A 20,000-nucleotide genomic window follows, 5' to 3' on the forward strand; every position below is an offset into this window, starting at 1 on the left:
GAAGAAGATCGTCAGACAAATCTGTTCAGAGGCAGATATCTATTTAATACAGGAGCTTCAGTTAAATAAAACGAGCGAAAATTAAGAACAAAATTAGAATTCGCCGTAAGGCATTTGCGAGAAAAATATGAATAACACAGAAAAAAAAATCAAATAGAATAGATTAAGATCAAATGAACGAACAAATTTATTTAACCCATTCAACTCCGATGACAAGATGTCTTGTCATTTGGTCAAATAAAACAAAAAATCATAAAACACCAAAATGTTTGATCAAACACCAGAAAAATATGACGTCAGTCCTCGCTTCGCTGCGAGCGAAGCGAGGATTGACGTCATATTTTTCTGGTGTTTGATCAAACATTTTGGTGTTTTATGATTTTTTGTTTTATTTGACCAAATGACAAGACATCTTGTCATCGGAGTTGAATGGGTTAATACAGCAGCTACAGTTGAATAAAAGTAACGAAAAAGATAACATACAAACATACATATACCAAGGCTTTTCCCCCTTTACAAGGGAGGTAGCCAAAAAGGACAAGGCATAAAATCATTCCCACCCATTACATCCCTGAATACACTCCACACCCCTCCACCCTCCCTCTTATCTCAGCACCTCCTGGATGACGGGTCATCCCTGCACCTTGTCCACTGCCCTGGGTCAGAAGCAGTGTCGCAAGACACAGCACATCCACAGCAAGGCCGCTTCATTAAATCGGCGACCCCCCTCTCCGTCCCCCCATGCGTAAAAGGAGAAGACGGGGAGAAATCCCTTCGGGCTGCGTCAAATTTTGCTCACACATACTACCTCACCCCCATCCCCCCCACCCATTCCACCTCATGCATCACAGCATCATCCATATACAACCATTCTCCATTCACCCCTATCTTCTGTCCTCTCCCGTCCTTCCTCAACAGACATTCCCCTCTTCCCCAAAGCCCCCTTCATCCCATCCATCCATCTCATCCTAGGACGTCCCTTCATGTTCACTCCCCCCACATCTGCCTTCCATACCTCTTTTACTAGTCTTTCTTCACTCATTCTTTCCATGTGTCCAAACCATCCTAATACTCTTACATCAACCCTATCTCCCAACTCCCTTTCCACCCCTGTTCTCCTCCTCACCTCCTCATTTCTCACTCTATCTAGTCTAGTAACCCCCATCATACTTCTCAGACACCTCATCTCAAACACATTCAAACTCCTTCTTTCTCATGTTCTATGTTTGTGCCCCATACAGTGCTGTTGGCACAATCACTCCTTCATACAGTCTCCTCTTAGCATCCATTCCCAAATGTCTATTCCTCATTACACTCTAATCCACCAAGGCATTTACTCGCTTCTCTCAATCTACATTCTACCTCCACTTTCACTCCACCTTTCCCTGCCACATTTGCACCCAAGTATCTAAAACTATCCACTTCCTCCAATCGCTCTCCCTTAATGCTCAATTCCAGTCTGCTGCCACTTTCACCCCTTGTACATCTCATCACCTTACTTTTACCCACATTTATCTTCAGCTTTCTTCTATCACACACTCTCCCAAACTCTGTCACCAACTTCCTCAATCCCTCCTCCGATCCTGCCACAAGCGCAGTGTCGTCAGCAAACAACAGCTGGCTCACCTCTCACTTTTCTCCATTTTCTTAAACCATCTCCAATCCCTGACCCACCACCCTTGCATTTACCTCTCGCACCACCCCATCCATGTACAAGTTGAACAGCCAGGGCGACATAACACATCCTTGACGAAGTCCCACCTTTACCTCAAACCATTCACTCTCTCAATTTCTAATCCTGACATATGCTCTACTACTCTCATAAAAACTCTTGACTGCTCCCAGAAGCTTTCCTCCTATCCCGTATATCCGCAAAACCTCCCACAGTGCCTTCCTGTCTACCCTGTTGTAAGCCTTTTCCAGATCCATAAAAGCCCAAAAAACATCCTTCTCCTTTCCTATAGCTGTCTCACATATCTGTCTTACCTCAAAAATCTGATATACACAACCTCTACCCGTCCTAAATCCACACTGTTCCTCACCAATTACTCCCTCTGTTCCTCTCCCAATCCTCTCAATCAAGATCCTCCCATAAGCCTTCTCAACTACATTTAACAAGCTAATCCCTCTTAAACTACTACACTCACACTTGTCCCCTTTTCCCTTGTAAAGTGGAACTATATAGGCACTCCTCCAGTCCTCCGGCACTCTACCCTCTCTCCAGCAAACATTAAATAACCTCACCAGCCAGTCCACCATCACTGCACCTCCTTTTTTTTAGACATTCTGTATGGCATCCATCCATACCAGGTGCCTTACCTGCTTTCATCATTTTAACAACTGCCTTCACTTCATCCTTCCTTATTTCTCCTCCATTTTCCTCACTTATCACGGTAATTTTTTTTAGCATTTCCCACTGGAAATATCTTTCCCTCTCTATCCTCCTTCACATTTAGCAACTCCCTAAAATATTCTGCCCATCCTCCCCTTACTGCCTTCTCTTCCATTATCATCTCTCCATCTACACCTTTTACCTTTTCTTCTCTATTTGATTCGCCTCCTCTTCCTCTCTTAATTTCTTTCCAAAACATCTTTTTATTACTTTCTAAATTTTCTATCATACTCTTACCCCATTTCGCATCTGCTCTCCTCTTTGCCTCCTTTACCTTTTGCTTTACTTCTCTTTTCCTTTCTTTGTACCTCTCATATGACTCCCTCGTCCTATTTTGTAACCAATCTGTGAAAGCTCGCTTCTTCTCTTCTGCAACCTTCTTTGTTTCCTCATCCCACCATTCACTACCCTTCCTTCTATTTCCTCCTGTCCTTCTTGTTCCACACACCATCTTTGCACACTTTATGACTCCCTCCTTGAACCATCCCCATTCCTCCTCCACTCCTAGCTCTACTCTATCCTTCACTCCCTCCCACTCCTCTCTCAGCTTCTTCTTGTACTCCTTCTCCTTTTCCTTTTTATTTAAAGAGTTCACTCTAAGCACCTCCCTACCTTTGGTCTATTTCCTCTTTCTCCGTCTATCCTCCACTCTCAACTTACCTTCCACCAAAAAATGATCTGATATTCCCCCACCCTCTCCCCTTAGCACATGTACATCCTTAACTCTTCCTATCATAATCCTATTTATCACTACATAATCCATCAACGCTCTATCTACCACCCTTCCCTCCACCACCCTCTCCCATGTGTACTTATGCTTGACTTTCTTCCGAAACACTGTATTTGCTATCATCAACTCTCTTTCTAGACACATATCCACCATCAACTCTCCACTACGATTCTTTCCTTGAACTCCACATTTCCCAACCACTCCGTCAATTGGTTCATTTCCTGCCCTAGCAATAAGGTCTCCCAGTTAAATAAAAATCGTCAGAACGCATCTGCAAGAAAACAAAAATAAAATTAAACAGCATACGACTGATTTGATTAACGAGAAAATGATACGACTGATATATAGATAAAACCAATAAATCATACAATCAAAAATATATAAACAAGAGTTAAAGAAATAGATACGTAGATAAATACACATACTAAAAACAATGTCGATAATATAGAATAAAATAGGTTATCAAACATGAATAGCTAAACAAACAGACAATTATATCGATAATTTGACAAATAAACAATTCAATAAACTGATGAATACACGAATAAATGAATTAATAGATAAATAAAGAAATGAATTTCCAATACATCGATGATGACGATGGCGTTACCATAGCAACTCCTCAGGCTTGTCTATTGGGAACAGGTACCAGGAAAATAGTTCAACCTGTACCCATTCTGTTAGGATAGCCGACTTGAGTTGCCATCACAAAGTAAAATAATAATAATAATAATAATAATTATGAAACAGCCCGCACATAAACAAAGAACGGTTCAGCGGTTGCCATGGTTACCAGGAGCTGTCGCTAGTGACGTCATTTACATCTTGTGACGTCATCGATATTTCATAAACAAATCAGAGTGGTTGCTATGACGACAAACAAATACACAGACACAAAAATATATAAACAAATTGATAAATAGATAGATAAATAGCTAAGTTAGATGAAACCGAAAAATAGACTGATAATAATAAAAACAATAATCGCAATAATTACAGTATTAGTAATTGTCTATCTAAATACTCTCCCCCTTCTCATTTTAGCTTCTCATGGATGACGTATCACATTCATAGCAAGGCCGCTTCACTTCACACCAAAATATTTTCTCGACATAAAAGAATACAAATTAACTAAAAAGAAATGATCATAAATTCGAAACAACTGAATACAAATTAATTTGAAAGAAAGTATAATAAACTAACCAGAAGGAACAGAATTTTTCCCGACTCCAACGTATTCATTGAAAGTACGATTGTAAACGCCAGTCGTCTTAAGAACTTCCAACATGGCGGCGGCTGGCTCCAAGGCGTCCAGATGTCTACAATAGATAAAATAAAAGAGTGGCATAGAATAAGTAAATTAATTATTTATAACAGATAAATAAATGTATAGATAATAAGTTAATGAATAAATAAATAACGGATTCATAAACGAATAAATGAAATAAAAAGTTTACAAACAACGCATGCAGTAGTGTCCAAATGTCTACAGTAAATGAAATAAAAAAGTGGCATAGAATAAGTAAATAAATTATTTATAACAGATAAATAAATATACAAAAAGTTGAGGAATGAATAAATGAATAACGAATTCATAAACGAATAAATTAAACAAATTTACAAACGACGCATGCAGTAGAGCGTCTACTAAGTATTTCGGCGGATTTGACCCATCGTTTTTCGCTCATATTTCCGAAATAACCATTCACATCAGTATGATATATTAGCACAGCCTAATTCACACCCGACCATAATTTTTTACGTTAGAGTGCATTTACAAGTGTATTTAATTACGGCGTTTACTCTTGATATTAAGTGTGTCGTAGCCGACACCCGTGAAGTAAATCGAACAGGTGAAGTCGTGACGTCATCACAAACTACCTCGTGTATCCCAACTTCACTTGTTCGATTTACTTCACGGGTGTCAGCTACGACACACAATATCAAGAGTAAACACCGTAATTAAATACACTTGTGAATACACTATAACGTCAAAAATTATGGCCGGGTGTGAATTAGGCTGTGCTAATATACCATGCTGATGTGAATGATTATTTCGGAAATATGAGCGAAAAACGATGGGTCAAAGCCGCTGAAATACTTAGTAATTGTCTACAATAAATAAAATTAAAGAGTGGCATAGAATATGTAAATGAATTATTCATAACAGAGAAAAACATATGAATAATAAGTTGATAAATGAATAAATAGACGATGAAATCATAAACGAAAAAAAAAAAGAATAACAACGATGCATGCCGTAGGGCATAGAATAAGTAAATAAATTATTCATAAAAATATGAATAGATATCTAAATGATAAGTTGATGAATATATAGATAAATAATGAATTAATAAGTAATGAATAAATAAAATGAATAAATAAAATTAACTTTATACAAATTGAATAAAGAAATAAATAAAAATGAATTAAATAAATAAATAAAATATTTTTAGTTATTGTATTAAAGCTTAAATCTGATCTAACTACAATCATTTAGCAATTCTCCCCTCCTCCTCCTCTCCCACCTCTTCTTCCCCTTCTTCGTCTCCTCTTCTTCCTCCTACTCCTCTTCTTCAATTTCCTCCTCCTCGTCCTCCTTCTCCTACTCTTCTACTTCCATCTCCTCCTCCTCCTCCACAGTCTCCTTCTTCCTCCTCCTCCACCTCCTTTCCCTCTTCCTCCTCTTCCCTTCCCTCTCCTCCCCCTCCTCTTCCTCCTCCACTTCTTCCCTTCCGCCTCCTCCTCCTCCTCTTCTTCCTTCTCCTCCTCCGTCTCCTCTTCTTCCTCCTACTCCTCTTCTTCCACCTCTTCCTCCTCGTCTCCCTCTTCCACCTCCTCTTCTTCCCCTCCTCGCCTTCCTCTCCCTTCTCCTCTTCCTCTTCCCTTCCGCCTCCTCCTCCTCCCCTCCTCCTCTTCCTCCTCCTCCTCCTCCCCTTCGTCTTTCACCTCCTCTTCCTCCTCCTCGTCTCCCTCTTCCACCTCCTTCTCTTCCTCCTCCTCACCTGAACCCTCGGCGTCCGAGTTCGATGCCGACCTTGCCGGTGCCGGCGCCGACGTCCAGGATCCGCAGGCGCCCCCGCGGACCTCCGTCACCGCCGTCCTTGTCCCCCTTGGGCAACGCCTCGTCCAGGGCGTCCGCAGCGATCAGGTGCGCCCGGTACGTTCCTTCCAGGTCCTGACAGGAAGAGGAGGAAGGAGGAGGAAGGAGGAGGAGGAGGAGGAGGAGGAGGAGGAGGAAGGAGGAGGAGGGAGGAGGAGAAGCAGGAGGGAGGAGGAGGAAGAAGGAGGAGGAAACAGAAGAGGAGGAGGGGAGGAGGAGGAGTGGGAGGAGGAGGAGGAGGAGGAGAAGTAGGAACAGAGAGAAGAATAGACAGACAAATAATGAATAATTAATGAAAAATATTTGATGAATGAATGAAGATTATATAATCAGATCAATAAATAAAAAGAAAATATGCAATAATAAATAATAATATTTATAAAATTAATGAATACTAAAATATATAAACAGTAAATTAAATAATAAAACAAATAAATATATGGGTAAATAATTGAATTTTAAATCATAAATTAATAAAATGTAAATAAACAAACAATTAAATAAAAACAGAATATGTCCAATTGATGACGATATTCAAAAACCAATAACTGTTAATTAATAAACAACATTAGAAAAATAGACAAACTTAGATATATAGACAAATTAGGGGATTGATAAATTAACGTAAATATAAATTGATAGATAAATATAAAAATAAGTATGCATTTCTAAACAAATACCCTTTTAAATAAACCTTAATAAACTTAAAATAATAATAATAATATAAGCAGCAAATATAATTTCATATTCATTTTAAGTTCGAATACTAAATATTCCATTTCTATTTATTAATTTTTATTATTTATTATATTTTACTTATTAATTTATAAAATAAATCAATATCCATTCAGTTTTCCATTTTTATTTATTAAATTGTATCATTTATTATAAAAAACAACTTCACATAATTGATAATGTTCGCATATTTATATTTCTTAATTCTTATTATATATTATATATTATTTATTAATTCATGATATTGATTATATATTACTTATCTATAAATTCTTGTCATTTATCATATAATACTTATTTATTACTTATTACAATTATTCATAAAATTGTCTTTTTGTTATTCTATTGATTTCTACATTTATTCATTATTATTAACCCATTCAACTCCGATGACAAGATGTCTTGTCATTTGGTCAAATAAAACAAAAAATCATAAAACACCAAAATGTTTGATCAAACACCAGAAAAATATGACGTCAGTCCTCGCTTCGCTGCGAGCGAAGCGAGGACTGACGTCATTTTTTTCTGGTGTTTGATCAAACATTTTGGTGTTTTATGATTTTTTGTTTTATTTGACCAAATGACAAGACATCTTGTCATCGGAGTTGAATGGGTTAATTCCATGATTGCATGGGTAACTTATGCTTTTTCATATTTATATGCAAATGTCAATATTGCTATTGAAATGTTTAGTATGGGGCATAAAATAAACTGAATTTTAATATACAAAACAGAAAAAATATATATTTTGTAGAATTTCGTAATAGAATTTCAATGTATTTCTTGTTTATATGCTTGGGTGGGAAATGGTCCAATCGATGGAGTGGTTGGGAAATGTGGAGTTCCAGGAAAGAATCGTAGTGGAGAGTTGATGGTGGAAATGTGTCTAGAGAGTTGATGATAGCAAATACAGTGTTTCGGAAGAAAGTCGAGCATAAGTACACATGGGAGAGGGTGGTGGAGGGAAGGGTGGTAGATAGAGCGCTAATGGATTATGTAGTGGTAAATAGGATTATGATAGGAAGAGTTAAGGATGTACATGTGCTAAGGGGAGAGGGTGGGGGAATATCAGATCATTTTTTGGTGGAAGGCAAGTTGAAAGTGGAGGATAGATGGAGGAAGAGGAAAGGGACAAAAGGTAGGGAGGTTCTTAGAGTGAACTCTTTGAATGAGAAGGAAAAGGAGAAGGAGTACGGAAAGAAGCTGAAGGAGGAGTGGGAGGGAGTAAAGGGTAGAGTAGAGCTGGGTGTGGAGGAGGAATGGGGATGGTTCAAGGAGGGAGTCATAAAGTGTGCAAAGATGGTGTGTGGAACAAGAAGGACAGGGGGAAATAGAAGAAAGGGTAGTGAATGGTGGGATGAGGAAACAAAAAAGGTTGTAGAAGAGAAGAAGCGAGCTTCCACAGATTGGTTACAAATTAGGACGAGGGAGTCATATGAGAGGTACAAAGAAAAGAAAAGAGAAGTAAAGCAAAAGGTAAAGGTTGCAAAGAGGAGAGCAGATGTGAAATGGGGTAAGAGTTTGACAGAAAATTTTGAAAGTAATAAAAAGATGTTTTGGAAAGAAATTAAGAGAGGAAGAGGAGGCGAATCAAATAGAGAAGAAAAGGTAAAAGGTGCAGATGGAGAGATAACAATGGAAGAGAAGGCAGTAAGGGGAAGATGGGCAGAATATTTTAGGGAGTTGCTAAATGTGAAGGAGGATAGGGAAGGAAAGATTGCTGCAGTGGGAAGTGCGAAGAAAATGAGAATGATGAATGAGGAGAATGGAGGAGAAATAAGGAAGGATGAGGTGAAGGCAGTTGTTAAGATGATGAAAGCAGGTAAGGCACCTGGTATGGATGGATGCCATGCGGAATGTCTGAAAAAGGGAGGTACAGTGATGGTGGACTGGTTGGTGAGGTTATTTAATGTTTGTTGGAGAGAGGGTAGAGTGCCGGAGGACTGGAGGAGTGCCTGTATAGTTCCTCTTTACAAGGGAAAAGGGGGACAAGTGTGAATGTAGTAGTTTCAGAGGGATTAGCTTGTTGAGTGTAGTTGGGAAGGCTTATGGGAGGATCTTGGTTGAGAGGATTAGGAGAGGAACAGAAGGAGTAATTGGTGAGGAACAGTGTGGATTTAGGACAGGTAGAGGTTGTGTAGATCAGATCTTTGTGGTAAGACAGATGTGTGAGAAAGCTATAGGAAAGGGGAAGGATGTTTTTTGGGCTTTTATGGATCTGGAAAAGGCTTATGATAGGGTAGACAGGAAGGCACTGTGGGAGGTTATGCAGATATACGGGATAGGAGGAAAGCTTCTGGGAGCTGTCAAGAGTTTTTATGAGAATAGTAGAGCTTGTGTCAGGATTGGAAATGGAGAGAGTGAGTGGTTCGAGGGAAAGGTGGGACTTCGTCAAGGATGCGTTATGTCGCCCTGGCTGTTCAACTTATACATGGATGGGGTGGTGCGAGAGGTAAATGCAAGGGTAGTGGGCAAGGGATTGGAGATGGTTAAAGAAAATGGAGAAAAGTGGGAGGTGAGCCAGCTGTTGTTTGCGGACGACACTGCGCTTGTGGCAGGATCGGAGGAGGGATTGAGGAAGTTGGTGACAGAGTTTGGGAGAGTGTGTGATAGAAGAAAGCTAAAGATAAATGTGGGTAAAAGTAAGGTGATGAGATGTACAAGGGGTGAAAGTGGCAGTAGACTGGAAGTGAGCATTAAGGGAGAGCGACTGGAGGAAGTGGATAGTTTTAGATACTTGGGTGCAAATGTGGCAGGGAAAGGTGGAGTGAAAGTGGAGGTAGAATGTAGATTGAGAGAAGCGAGTAAATGCCTTGGTGGATTAAAGAGTGTAATGAGGAATAGACATTTGGGAATGGATGCTAAGAGGAGACTGTATGAAGGAGTGATTGTGCCAACAGCACTGTATGGGGCAGAAACATGGAACATAAGAGAAGAAGAGAGAAGGAGTTTGAATGTGTTTGAGATGAAGTGTCTAAGAAGTATGATGGGGGTTACTAGGCTAGATAAAGTGAGAAATGAGGAGGTGAGGAGGAGAACAGGGGTGGAAAAGGAGCTGGGAGATAGGGTTGATGAAAGAATATTAGGATGGTTTGGACACATGGAAAGAATGAGTGAAGAAAGACTAGTAAAAGAGGTATGGAAGGCAGATGTGGAGGGTGTGAACATGAGGGGACGTCCTAGGATGAGGTGGATGGATGGGGTGAAGGGGGCTTTGGGGAAGAGGGGAATGTCTGTTGAGGAAGGACGGGAGAGGACAGAAGAGAGGGGTGAATGGAGAATGGTTGTATATGGATGATGTTGTGATAGCATGAGGTGGAATGGGCGGGTGGATGGGGGGTGAGGTAGTATGTGTGAGCAAAATTTGACGCAGCCCGAAGGGATTTTTCCCCGTCCTCTCATTTTATGCAATGGGGGGGGTCGCCGATTTAATGAAGCGGCCTTGCTGTGGATGTGCTGTGTCTTGCAACACTGCTTCTGACCCAGGGCAGTGGACAAGGTGCAGGGATGACCCGTCATCCAGGAGGTGCTAAGAGGGAGGGTGGAGGGGTGTGGAGTGTATTCGGGGATGGATTGTAAGGGGGAAAAGGCCTTGGTATATGTATGTATGTATGTTTATATAGACATAAATAGTATCAGTTATTATAAAAAAAAAAAGATTATAAAGGAGGACCATGCCAACGAGACCTTTTGGTCCATAACTAAGCTGGATGAAAAAAAAGATAAATAAATAAATAGAAATTCTAATAATATAAATAATAATAAATAAAATAAGTGAATAGATAAATAGGTAAAGTTAGATAACAGAGGTAAATAGTAAACAATAACAAATTGACAGATGAATAATAACACTGGCCTGCGTTTAATTTTTTTTTTCAAAGGTCGAAGGTTTTTCAAGTGATTTATAGGTTTTTTGGTGCGCTAAATCCAAAAATGCCACCCGTTTCCTTGGATCAGGTCTAGTTTTTGAGATATGAGAAGTGCGACTTTTGGGCCTTGTATAGTACTAAGTATAAGGAAAACGAGGCTGCAGGTATAGCCTATTCTTATTTTTTTTTGCATAAAGATTATACTGTAGCACCCCGAAACTGGTACTGAAACCTAATGATGTTTTTGTTTACTTTCAGGAAACTGAAACCGAAACTGAAACTGAAACTGCATTGACTACATTGACAAACTGCATTGACAACACTGAAACTGAAAATAGTTTAGAAAAGTGTGATCTCCACTCAATGTGACTGATTTTATAAGAATCTGTGCTTTTTACAAGAATCTGTGCTTCTTGTGTCTCTATTTTGGACACGTATCTTAGATTGACAGAAAATGGAACGCAAATGCACAAATCATCCTGATAGGTTCTGCTACATATGTGGTAATGTGATTCTTCCTCGTCGACTAGCAAATATAACTGATTTTGTGAAGATGGCATATCATGCTTACTTTGGAGTTAAGCTTGGGGACCAGGACAAGCCATTTGCACCCCATGTTAGCTGCAAAACATGTGTCGAGAACTTGCGTGATTGGAGAAATAAAAAAAGGAAGAGTATGCCATTCGCTGTTCCAATGGTTTGGAGAGAGGGTAAAGATCATGTGTCAGACTGCTATTTCTGCATGACTAATCTTAAAGGAGTCAACCGCAAGAACAAGCATTGTATTCAGTATCCTAATGTTCCGTCTGCCATACGACCAGTCCCTCATGGTCCAGGCCTGCCCGTTCCCGAGCCAGATGTTGCAATGGAATCTAGCTCTGAATCGGAATCTGATAACGCACTAGACAGGGGAGAGGGTGGAGAATACATGCCAGAAAAGAATGACCGGCCAGTGCCTCTAACACAAGCAGATCTCAATGACCTGACACGGGATCTAAACCTATCAAAGGAATCAGCACAGCTTCTGGGTTCTCGTCTTCGTGAGAAAAATTTGCTAGCACCTGAGACAACATTCTTTTGGTACCGAGAGCGTGAAAGAGAATTTAGACAGTTCTTCACAACCCAGAAGGACTCGTCATTAGTTTACTGCAACAACATTGCTGGTTTGATTCAATCAATGGGGCTGGACTATGTTGCTACTGAATGGAGACTGTTCATCGACTCTTCCAGCAGAAGTCTCAAGGCAGTCCTCCTTCACAACGGAAATAAATACTCTTCAATTCCAATCGGTCATTCGGTGCAAATGAAAGAAACTCATGACAACATGGATCAGCTACTGTCTGATCTGAACTACAATGACCATGGTTGGTTGATCTGTGGAGATCTTAAGGTAGTTGGATTGGTTTTGGGACTACAGGGTGGGTACACAAAGTATCCATGCTTTTTGTGTTTGTGGGATAGTCGGGCTGATGATCAACATTTTGTCAGACAAGAATGGCCACCACGACAACGTTTGGAACCTGGTTCACACAATGTTCAGGCTCGTTCTCTTGTTGAACCAAACAAGGTCTTACTCCCACCTTTACATATCAAACTGGGACTGATGAAGAACTTTGTGAAGGCAATGGACAAGGACGGAATGGGATTTACTTTTCTTCAGCAGAAGTTTCCTCGGATCAGTCTGGAAAAGCTTAAGGCTGGCATCTTTGATGGGCCTCAGATAAGGAAACTTATGAAGGACTCAATGTTTGACGATGCACTGAATGCAGCTGAGCTGTCCGTTTGGTGGTCGCTTAAGTCAGTGATAAGAAACTTTCTAGGAAATAACCGAAGTGCAGAATACGAGAAAGAAGTCGATGAGCTCTTGAACAGCTATCAAAAATTAGGGGCTCGCATGTCAGTCAAAATGCACTTTCTACTGTCCCACTTAGACTATTTCCCTCAGAACTGTGGTGACTTCAGTGAGGAACAGGGAGAACGTTTCCACCAGGATATTCGTGTCATGGAAGAACGATACCAAGGCCGGTGGGATGTGAACTTTCTTGCGGACTACTGTTGGTGTTGGAAACGAGACGTGGTGGCTGCCCAACACAGGAGAAAGTCACTGAAAAGGCCCTTCATCCATGATTAGATTTTCTGTAATATATCCTCTTTATCTTCTGAACTATGCAAGAAAAAATTATTTCTTTTGTCAAGAATTTTTTTCTCCAAAATTAAAGGGAATAAATAGCACTAAATGGCGTTTTTAATTATTTTTACCGCCTCGTATCTCAAAAACGTGACCTGATTGAACAAAATGAGTGTGATTTTTAGATTCTGCATAGCAAATTACCCTAGAATCAGTTATCAGATGCTTTACCTTTGAAACTTCGCAGGCCAGTGTAATAAATGATAATCAAGCAAATAATAAACAGACAGACAATAACAAACAAATAATATGAAATAAATGACAGTCATTACAGTATCTTGCTTAGGTGTTTATCTAAACGATTCTTAAAGCTTCGAATTGAACTACATGGCACTGCCTTTGCAGGAAGTTTATTCCATTCATTAACTACACGGTTGGCGAAGTTCTTTCTACCCACTTCCAAAATGAATCTATTTCCCGGACAGTTTGAGACCATTGTTTCTTGTCTGATTCTCATTCAATGTGAACTTTTAGTCATTTTTGGTGTTGCCAATTCACTTTAGAATTTTAAAGACCTGTATCAAGTCACCTCTGAGTCTTCGATGCAAACAAGGTCATCATATTAAGACAACAGGGCAGGACTCGCAGTGATGGATTTAAACTGGACAGATTTAGATTTAAGAAGGAAATAGACAAGAATTGGTTTACTAATAGGGTGGTCGACGAATGGAATAGACTTAGTAAGCGCTGAGACTATCAGTTGTTTTAAGAAACGGTTAGACAACCTTATGGATGGGGATGGCAGGTGTTCATGGACATGGAACTGCCTAGTGTAGGTCTTATGGTCTCTTGCAGTCTCCTTCATTCTTATGTTCTTATGTAGACTTACCACATCTCATCTAATTTCTCTTTACAGGTGCGGTATATTCATATTTTTAACTAATTAATATTTATTTTAACTATTTTATACTTATATCTGTTAGTGTTATTACCATATAGTTCTACCGTAATAATGTAAATATTTAATAAAAAAATAATTTGGACGTAAATATTTAAAGTCACCCCTTACTATAAAAGAAAACTTTGTATAACCAAAAACTATAAATTTAAGCACAGACTATTGTTTAAGATGACATCTCGTTGTTTTGTCAAATAAAACCGAATTAATTATTAAAAAAAAAAAAAATAGAGTATGATAACATACAATAAATTTAGACAAATAAATTAGCATAAACACAATATTGTGTGATGGGTACGGTCGTGTAAGAACGACATTGTATAGGATCATCTCCCGGCTGCAAGTGTGGCCCCTGTAGGCTGACTTTCGATCCCCGGCACAAACCCAAAAGCGACCAACAACCCGCGATTGATCACTCACCCATAATGACATCAAAAAATTCTAACAATTCCATTTTCTAATTTCCTTTTCCATGGTGAAGAAAGGGATTTTGATATAAAGGGAATGGCTGTCGAGCAGGGAGGTGAGTGAGTGGGAGTGAAACGTGTGTGTGTGTGTATTATATGAATAAATAAATAAATAAATAAATTATGTATATACATATATATATATATATATATATATATATATATATATATATATATATATATATATATATATATGCATTTTACCTTATCATAGCTCCTTGCCCATTTATTATAGTTAACAGTCGTTTCTTGACTTTCTCCCGTGGACGTGATATAAGCCGTAATTCTGGTCTTGTCTTCCTCCAGGTCTTGTCCCTTGACCAGATCGTCCGCCGTCTTGGAAGACGACGCGCCCAAAGATGACGTCATTATCGAGGGTTATGTAACAGATGTTCTGTCGATACTAAAGAAATGAAAAATAAATCTATTAGATTGATAGATAAAATGGAATAACTGGAATATGTTAATGACAATATCATATCAAATATATAGGAGCTGTGTATTATGTAGACATTTGGCTGAGAAGATCAATGTAGCAAATAGGATGGTTGGTCTGATTAGAAGAACATTCACTGCTATGGATGAGAGTATGTTTAATTGTTGATATCCGCCTCGACCACAGTGACCACTAGATCATGATATAAGAGGATAGTTATTACGAGCTGGAGCCACAGGCACATTAGCCTCTTCCAGAAGCCTTCTGTGTATATATACTGTATATATGATAGTTTGGGAAATAAATTGTCGACATTTTTGTCATCATCGAGGGTAATGTAACATAAGAACATAAGAATTAAGGAGACTGCAAGAGACCATAAGGCCTACACTAGGCAGCTCCGTATCCATCACCACCTGTCATTCCCATCCATAAATTTGTCTAATCAGATGTTCTGTCGACACGCTAAAGTAATTAAGAGTAAATAAATAGATCAAATTGATCAATAAAATGGAGTAATTAGAATATGTTAATGATGAAAATAATAATTTAAATATATAGGAGTTGTGAGTTACGATAGTTGACGCAGACAAATTGTAGACATTTTTAGGATTTCTATTGTTGGTCATTTATAATGTGTCTTACCGATTTAATTTTCTAAAATAAAATATATCAACACTCCCTTTAACTACATTTGTCCTCTTATGGATGTTTATCTTATTATATTATATTTGTTCATATTTCTTAGTTACACTATCGTCACATTACAATTTACAAACATTATTTTGAATTTCTAAGCTAAAGTCGTCTTGTACTTAATTGAATACAATTATTATATCAACCGTTGATAGCATTCGAATTTGGGTGAAATCAACGGTCGACCGTTTGTTATATTTCAATTCTGATATGTTTAGAAATTCACACCAGCTTGTAAATAATATTACAAGTTTCTAAGTAAAACGCATTTGGTTGTGCATCAAAATAACTAAACATTTATATCTTAGTTATTCTAAAGATATCGTAGGTAACTAGGTACTTGAAACTGACAATAATTCACTCGCATAACTATGTTATTTCACCTCAATTCGAATTGAAATTGATGATCGAAAAATATGTCTCCACTGAAATGTTTATTTGATGAGTTATACATTTTATTTTAACTTAATAGAAAAACACAAATGACGGTTATGAAATTCACTACTCTGGTGGTGAGTTGGCTATATGCGAATTTATGTTTATATTTTGGATCACGCGTAACAATTTATAACAGAATAATGATATTCTACGACAAATCTGATGAAGTCAAAAGAATATGTAATCAAATTACTTCATATGAGAAACTTATCTGACGCGGTATTGGTGGCTGATCAGTACTGACCGTGACTTGTCGACAAGTGTTGGGTTTCTGACAAGTGCTAAAAAAAAAAAAAAAAAAAAAAAACCTCCAACCACAGCGATGGCCAGACATGGTATCAGTACGCCACGTATCATATTGTCGAGATAAAGTCCATGACAAATAAACAAAATAGATATATAAATACATAAATAAATGAAGCAGAATAAATAGATAATTAGATTACTAGATATATGAATAAATAGAATAATACAGTGTACTGAATGAAATATTGCCAATTTTACAGTTCCCACCAACCGCCAACAATGACGCAACCAAACGGCCTAATCAACTCGTCGGCAATTTCGCTAACACGATTGCAATTTTAAATTCGGTGATACTATTCAAGCAAGGAAGTTTTCCAATATATTTATTTTGATAGGTAATTTCAAGAAATGCATGCGTTTTTTTATTATTATTATTAATCCTATTCATTTGTGGTTTTCAATCTCAGTAGGATCGTTTAATCGCACAAATAATGAAAATACTAACAAATAAATCAAAACCAATATGGGCCGCCATCCAGCTATTTATTTATTTATTTATTTATTATTATTTTCATCGAAAGCTATTCAGGTAGCTTATTGTAATCAAAGTGTTATAGTTGGCGACATGACGAAACAAATTGACGATACCTTTTCCCGCCAAAACATCACTGCATCGGAGCAAAAACAACAAAATTGAAAATATCTGAGGCCATTTTAGCAGATACACCAAATGCAGCTAAATTCTAAAGAAAGTAATTTTTTCATTTTTTCTTTGACATTTTATAATTTGTTTTTAGTTGGTCAAAACTTCAAAAAATCGTGTAACTTTGCCTATTATTATTATCATTATTATAGTTTGTATTCTATTTTTTTATATTATGTTTCTGGGAAGAATAAAGAAGGCTCGCTGAAGGGAATAGGAGAGGATTGTGGGATTCGAACGCCTAACTAAGCGATTGCAAGACTAAACGCTTTCGATACGTATGAGAATTACAATAACCTTATTAATTTTGATTTTTTTCTTTCTTTTTTTGCACAGTCGTAAAGCATATATTATCTGGTATTTATATTTATTCATTTATTTATTCATATATTTATTTGTCTATATTAAATAAATATATATATAAAATGAAGTCGCTTGGAAGCTCATCAATGATTAGTGGACCCAAAGTGCGTTCGACACGATTTGAAATTTGTTTTTCTTGACTATTTTGATTTACTTCGCTCTGCGGATATGTCCGTCTGATCATATTAAACAAACGAATAAATAAATAATGGAATAAACAAGTAAATTAATAAATTCATTAATACGTAGATAAATAAATGCATAAACAAAGAAATTAACGACAAAGGCGCATTTTGACGTCTGTGGAATGAAAATATCAACGAATAACGGCAACGCAATTGTAAAAATTGACCTTATTATCCAGATAAGATGTCACTTTCTTATCTGATAACTTTGGTTCGCAATAAGGAAGCTACTATATCTCGTAGGACTGATTATAGAGAGAAAAATAGTGATAACAATTCGTATATCTTGGATGTCTGGAGATGTGGTAGAGCCGCCGAAAATAATATAACGAATAACGAGAAACAGCTATTTCATTATATATATATATATATATATATATATATATATATATATATATATATATATATATATATATATATATATATAAGAATAAAATGAAGGCGTTTAAAAACATTAATTATGGGAATAAAATCGTTATTAGATGGGTAGTATACATAAAGGTTGTTTCTTATAACACTTTTTGAACAGTTATATTTCAAACGTACTGTAACTACAATTCGTATGGCTAATCTCAAAGAGTTAGAGGGCAGGATAGATAAGATGGGGGAGAGGGACGGAAGGGATTTGGGAATTTAGTGTAAGGAAAAAATGAAATGGAAGGAAGTTAGAGTTATGACAGATGTGGGGCGGACCCACTTGATCGGTTACTTTTATAGTCTTGTTGACTGCTATTGTCGAAGCATTGACATGATAAAAAAACTATTTTTTTTCTGCCAAGGTGGAAAATGCTCTCTATTTCTTATGCAAATATTCAAAGTAAGTACAACGATATTTCCTGAAAATTAAAGATGAAGATATCAAATAAAAAAAAATAAAAAAATAGTTGACAGAGGGACTTTATATTTTCTAATAATGTTCATTTTAGACCAACGTGACCGTATTTTTCCACTAGTTTTTTAGGGGAGACTAAAGTAATTCTGCTTCCTGGTTATTATCGGTATATATATATATATATATATTTTTTTTTGTAAATGCATACAAGCTCGTCATCTAAGCTTTTATAAAAAATGAATAATATGATAAATAACAAAATATTTGAAAACAATAATAAAATATAATATAATTAATCATACAATAGAATATATCAATAAATATATTAATTAAACTAGCAATGAACAATCAAATATAGTAACATATCTCTAATTCATTGGCAGCAAAATGACGGATATTTGATAAATAATTTAGATAAAATAAATACTGGAATATTTGGCAATTATTTGATTATTTTGTTTAATTTTATATGTTGTTATTTTTCTCGTATGCATCAGACATTGTTACATAACGAACGGTCTCGGGTTGTCGTGCCAATTATTGAATATCAAAGATTATGTTAAAACAAGCACTGAATATACACAATAAATAGATAAATAAATATGATCCCAAATAGTGTCTCTACTTCTACTACTACTAATATACAGTATTTCAATTTTACCTTTGATTATTCCTGTTGATTCGAATGCAACACTTGTCGTGCAACTTTTCACTTTCGCTTTTTATGGTCGAAAATTGATGAGGATTCACAAAGGATAGTAATGCAAGCCTGGGAAATTGGACAAATCTGAGTTACCTCAAATTTAACTGATATTTGAATATAGTGTGTTTTTCTTTAGATTGTAGGAAATTACCACGAGAGGGGTAAAGGGAGATTATATAATTAGAATATTTCCCGTTACTTCCAGGAGCGTGTTATAGAATTTGAAATGTCACCGACTAACTGACTAGCTAATTATCAGTGCATTTTTGATGTGCCTTGTTCAAACAGCTTCCCATAAATTAAATATTTACAAAAACTGATCGGACCGTACTTAACTTCACGCCTGACCAAGGTCTAAGTAAACAGGTCTAATCGCTGGGGTAGTTCTGCGCAGCTTCTGACGTCATTTAGATGCGTCCATTTTCTCTTTGTGATACATTGAAGAAAACTGTGAAACGCCAAGGAAGACAGGAACTATAATATTTTATATATTATATATATATTATATATCATATATATTATATATTCATATATATAGACAGGAACTATAATATTTTATATATATTATATATATATATTTTATATAATATTTGTCAGAATATAAATAATTGAGTGGAGCGGTGCGAGCGAAGGCGACGTCATTTTCGAACGACGGACCAACTTCAACTGACAGCTATAGGACCCGCTAACCCCACTTTGAACAGCCAAGTGACGTTCACGGGCTCGCTGCGCCAACTCCCTCGAAATTCGGTCGGAAGTGGTTAGACCTTATATTCTTAGATCTTGCGTCTGACCAGACCTAACTAACTTCCCTCGTGATTGGAAGATAGGGGTTTGGAGGCGTCATGACGTCACCTGGAAACAACCAATCAGCGCAACGGAATGGTCAACATGACGAGAATTTGCGTATACCTTAAAATTTCCAATTTCATTATTATTTCCACAGGCAAACTTTAGTTTTAATTAAACAGATACATAAGTATATATATTTTTTATTATTAATATCGCGGTGTGGA

At 37.1% G+C, this 20,000-nt stretch overlaps 1 protein-coding gene across 5 annotated transcripts in view; it reads right to left on the reverse strand.

Moving 5' to 3' along the window:
- LOC143031724 (methyltransferase-like protein 27) overlaps positions 1-20,000 on the reverse strand; it is a 58,095-nt gene that overhangs the window by 2,924 nt on the left and 35,171 nt on the right. For 2 of the 5 annotated variants that reach the window (XM_076195938.1, XM_076195939.1), the window contains exons 2-4: positions 14,587-14,785; positions 6,128-6,300; positions 4,326-4,441 (exon numbers count right to left, since the gene is read on the reverse strand). In XM_076195938.1, coding sequence (XP_076052053.1) covers positions 4,326-4,441; positions 6,128-6,300; positions 14,587-14,751 — 454 coding nt within the window. In that variant the 5' untranslated portion in view covers positions 14,752-14,785. Of the gene's footprint in view, positions 1-4,325; positions 4,442-6,127; positions 6,301-14,586; positions 14,786-16,145; positions 16,275-18,942; positions 19,294-20,000 lie in introns of those variants that run through there. The other 3 variants (XM_076195937.1, XM_076195936.1, XM_076195935.1) reach the window with 3 other exon arrangements.

Source organism: Oratosquilla oratoria, chromosome 12, assembly GCF_046742065.1.
Source record: "Oratosquilla oratoria isolate Oo_2021 chromosome 12, ASM4674206v1, whole genome shotgun sequence".
NCBI lineage: Eukaryota > Metazoa > Arthropoda > Malacostraca > Stomatopoda > Squillidae > Oratosquilla > Oratosquilla oratoria.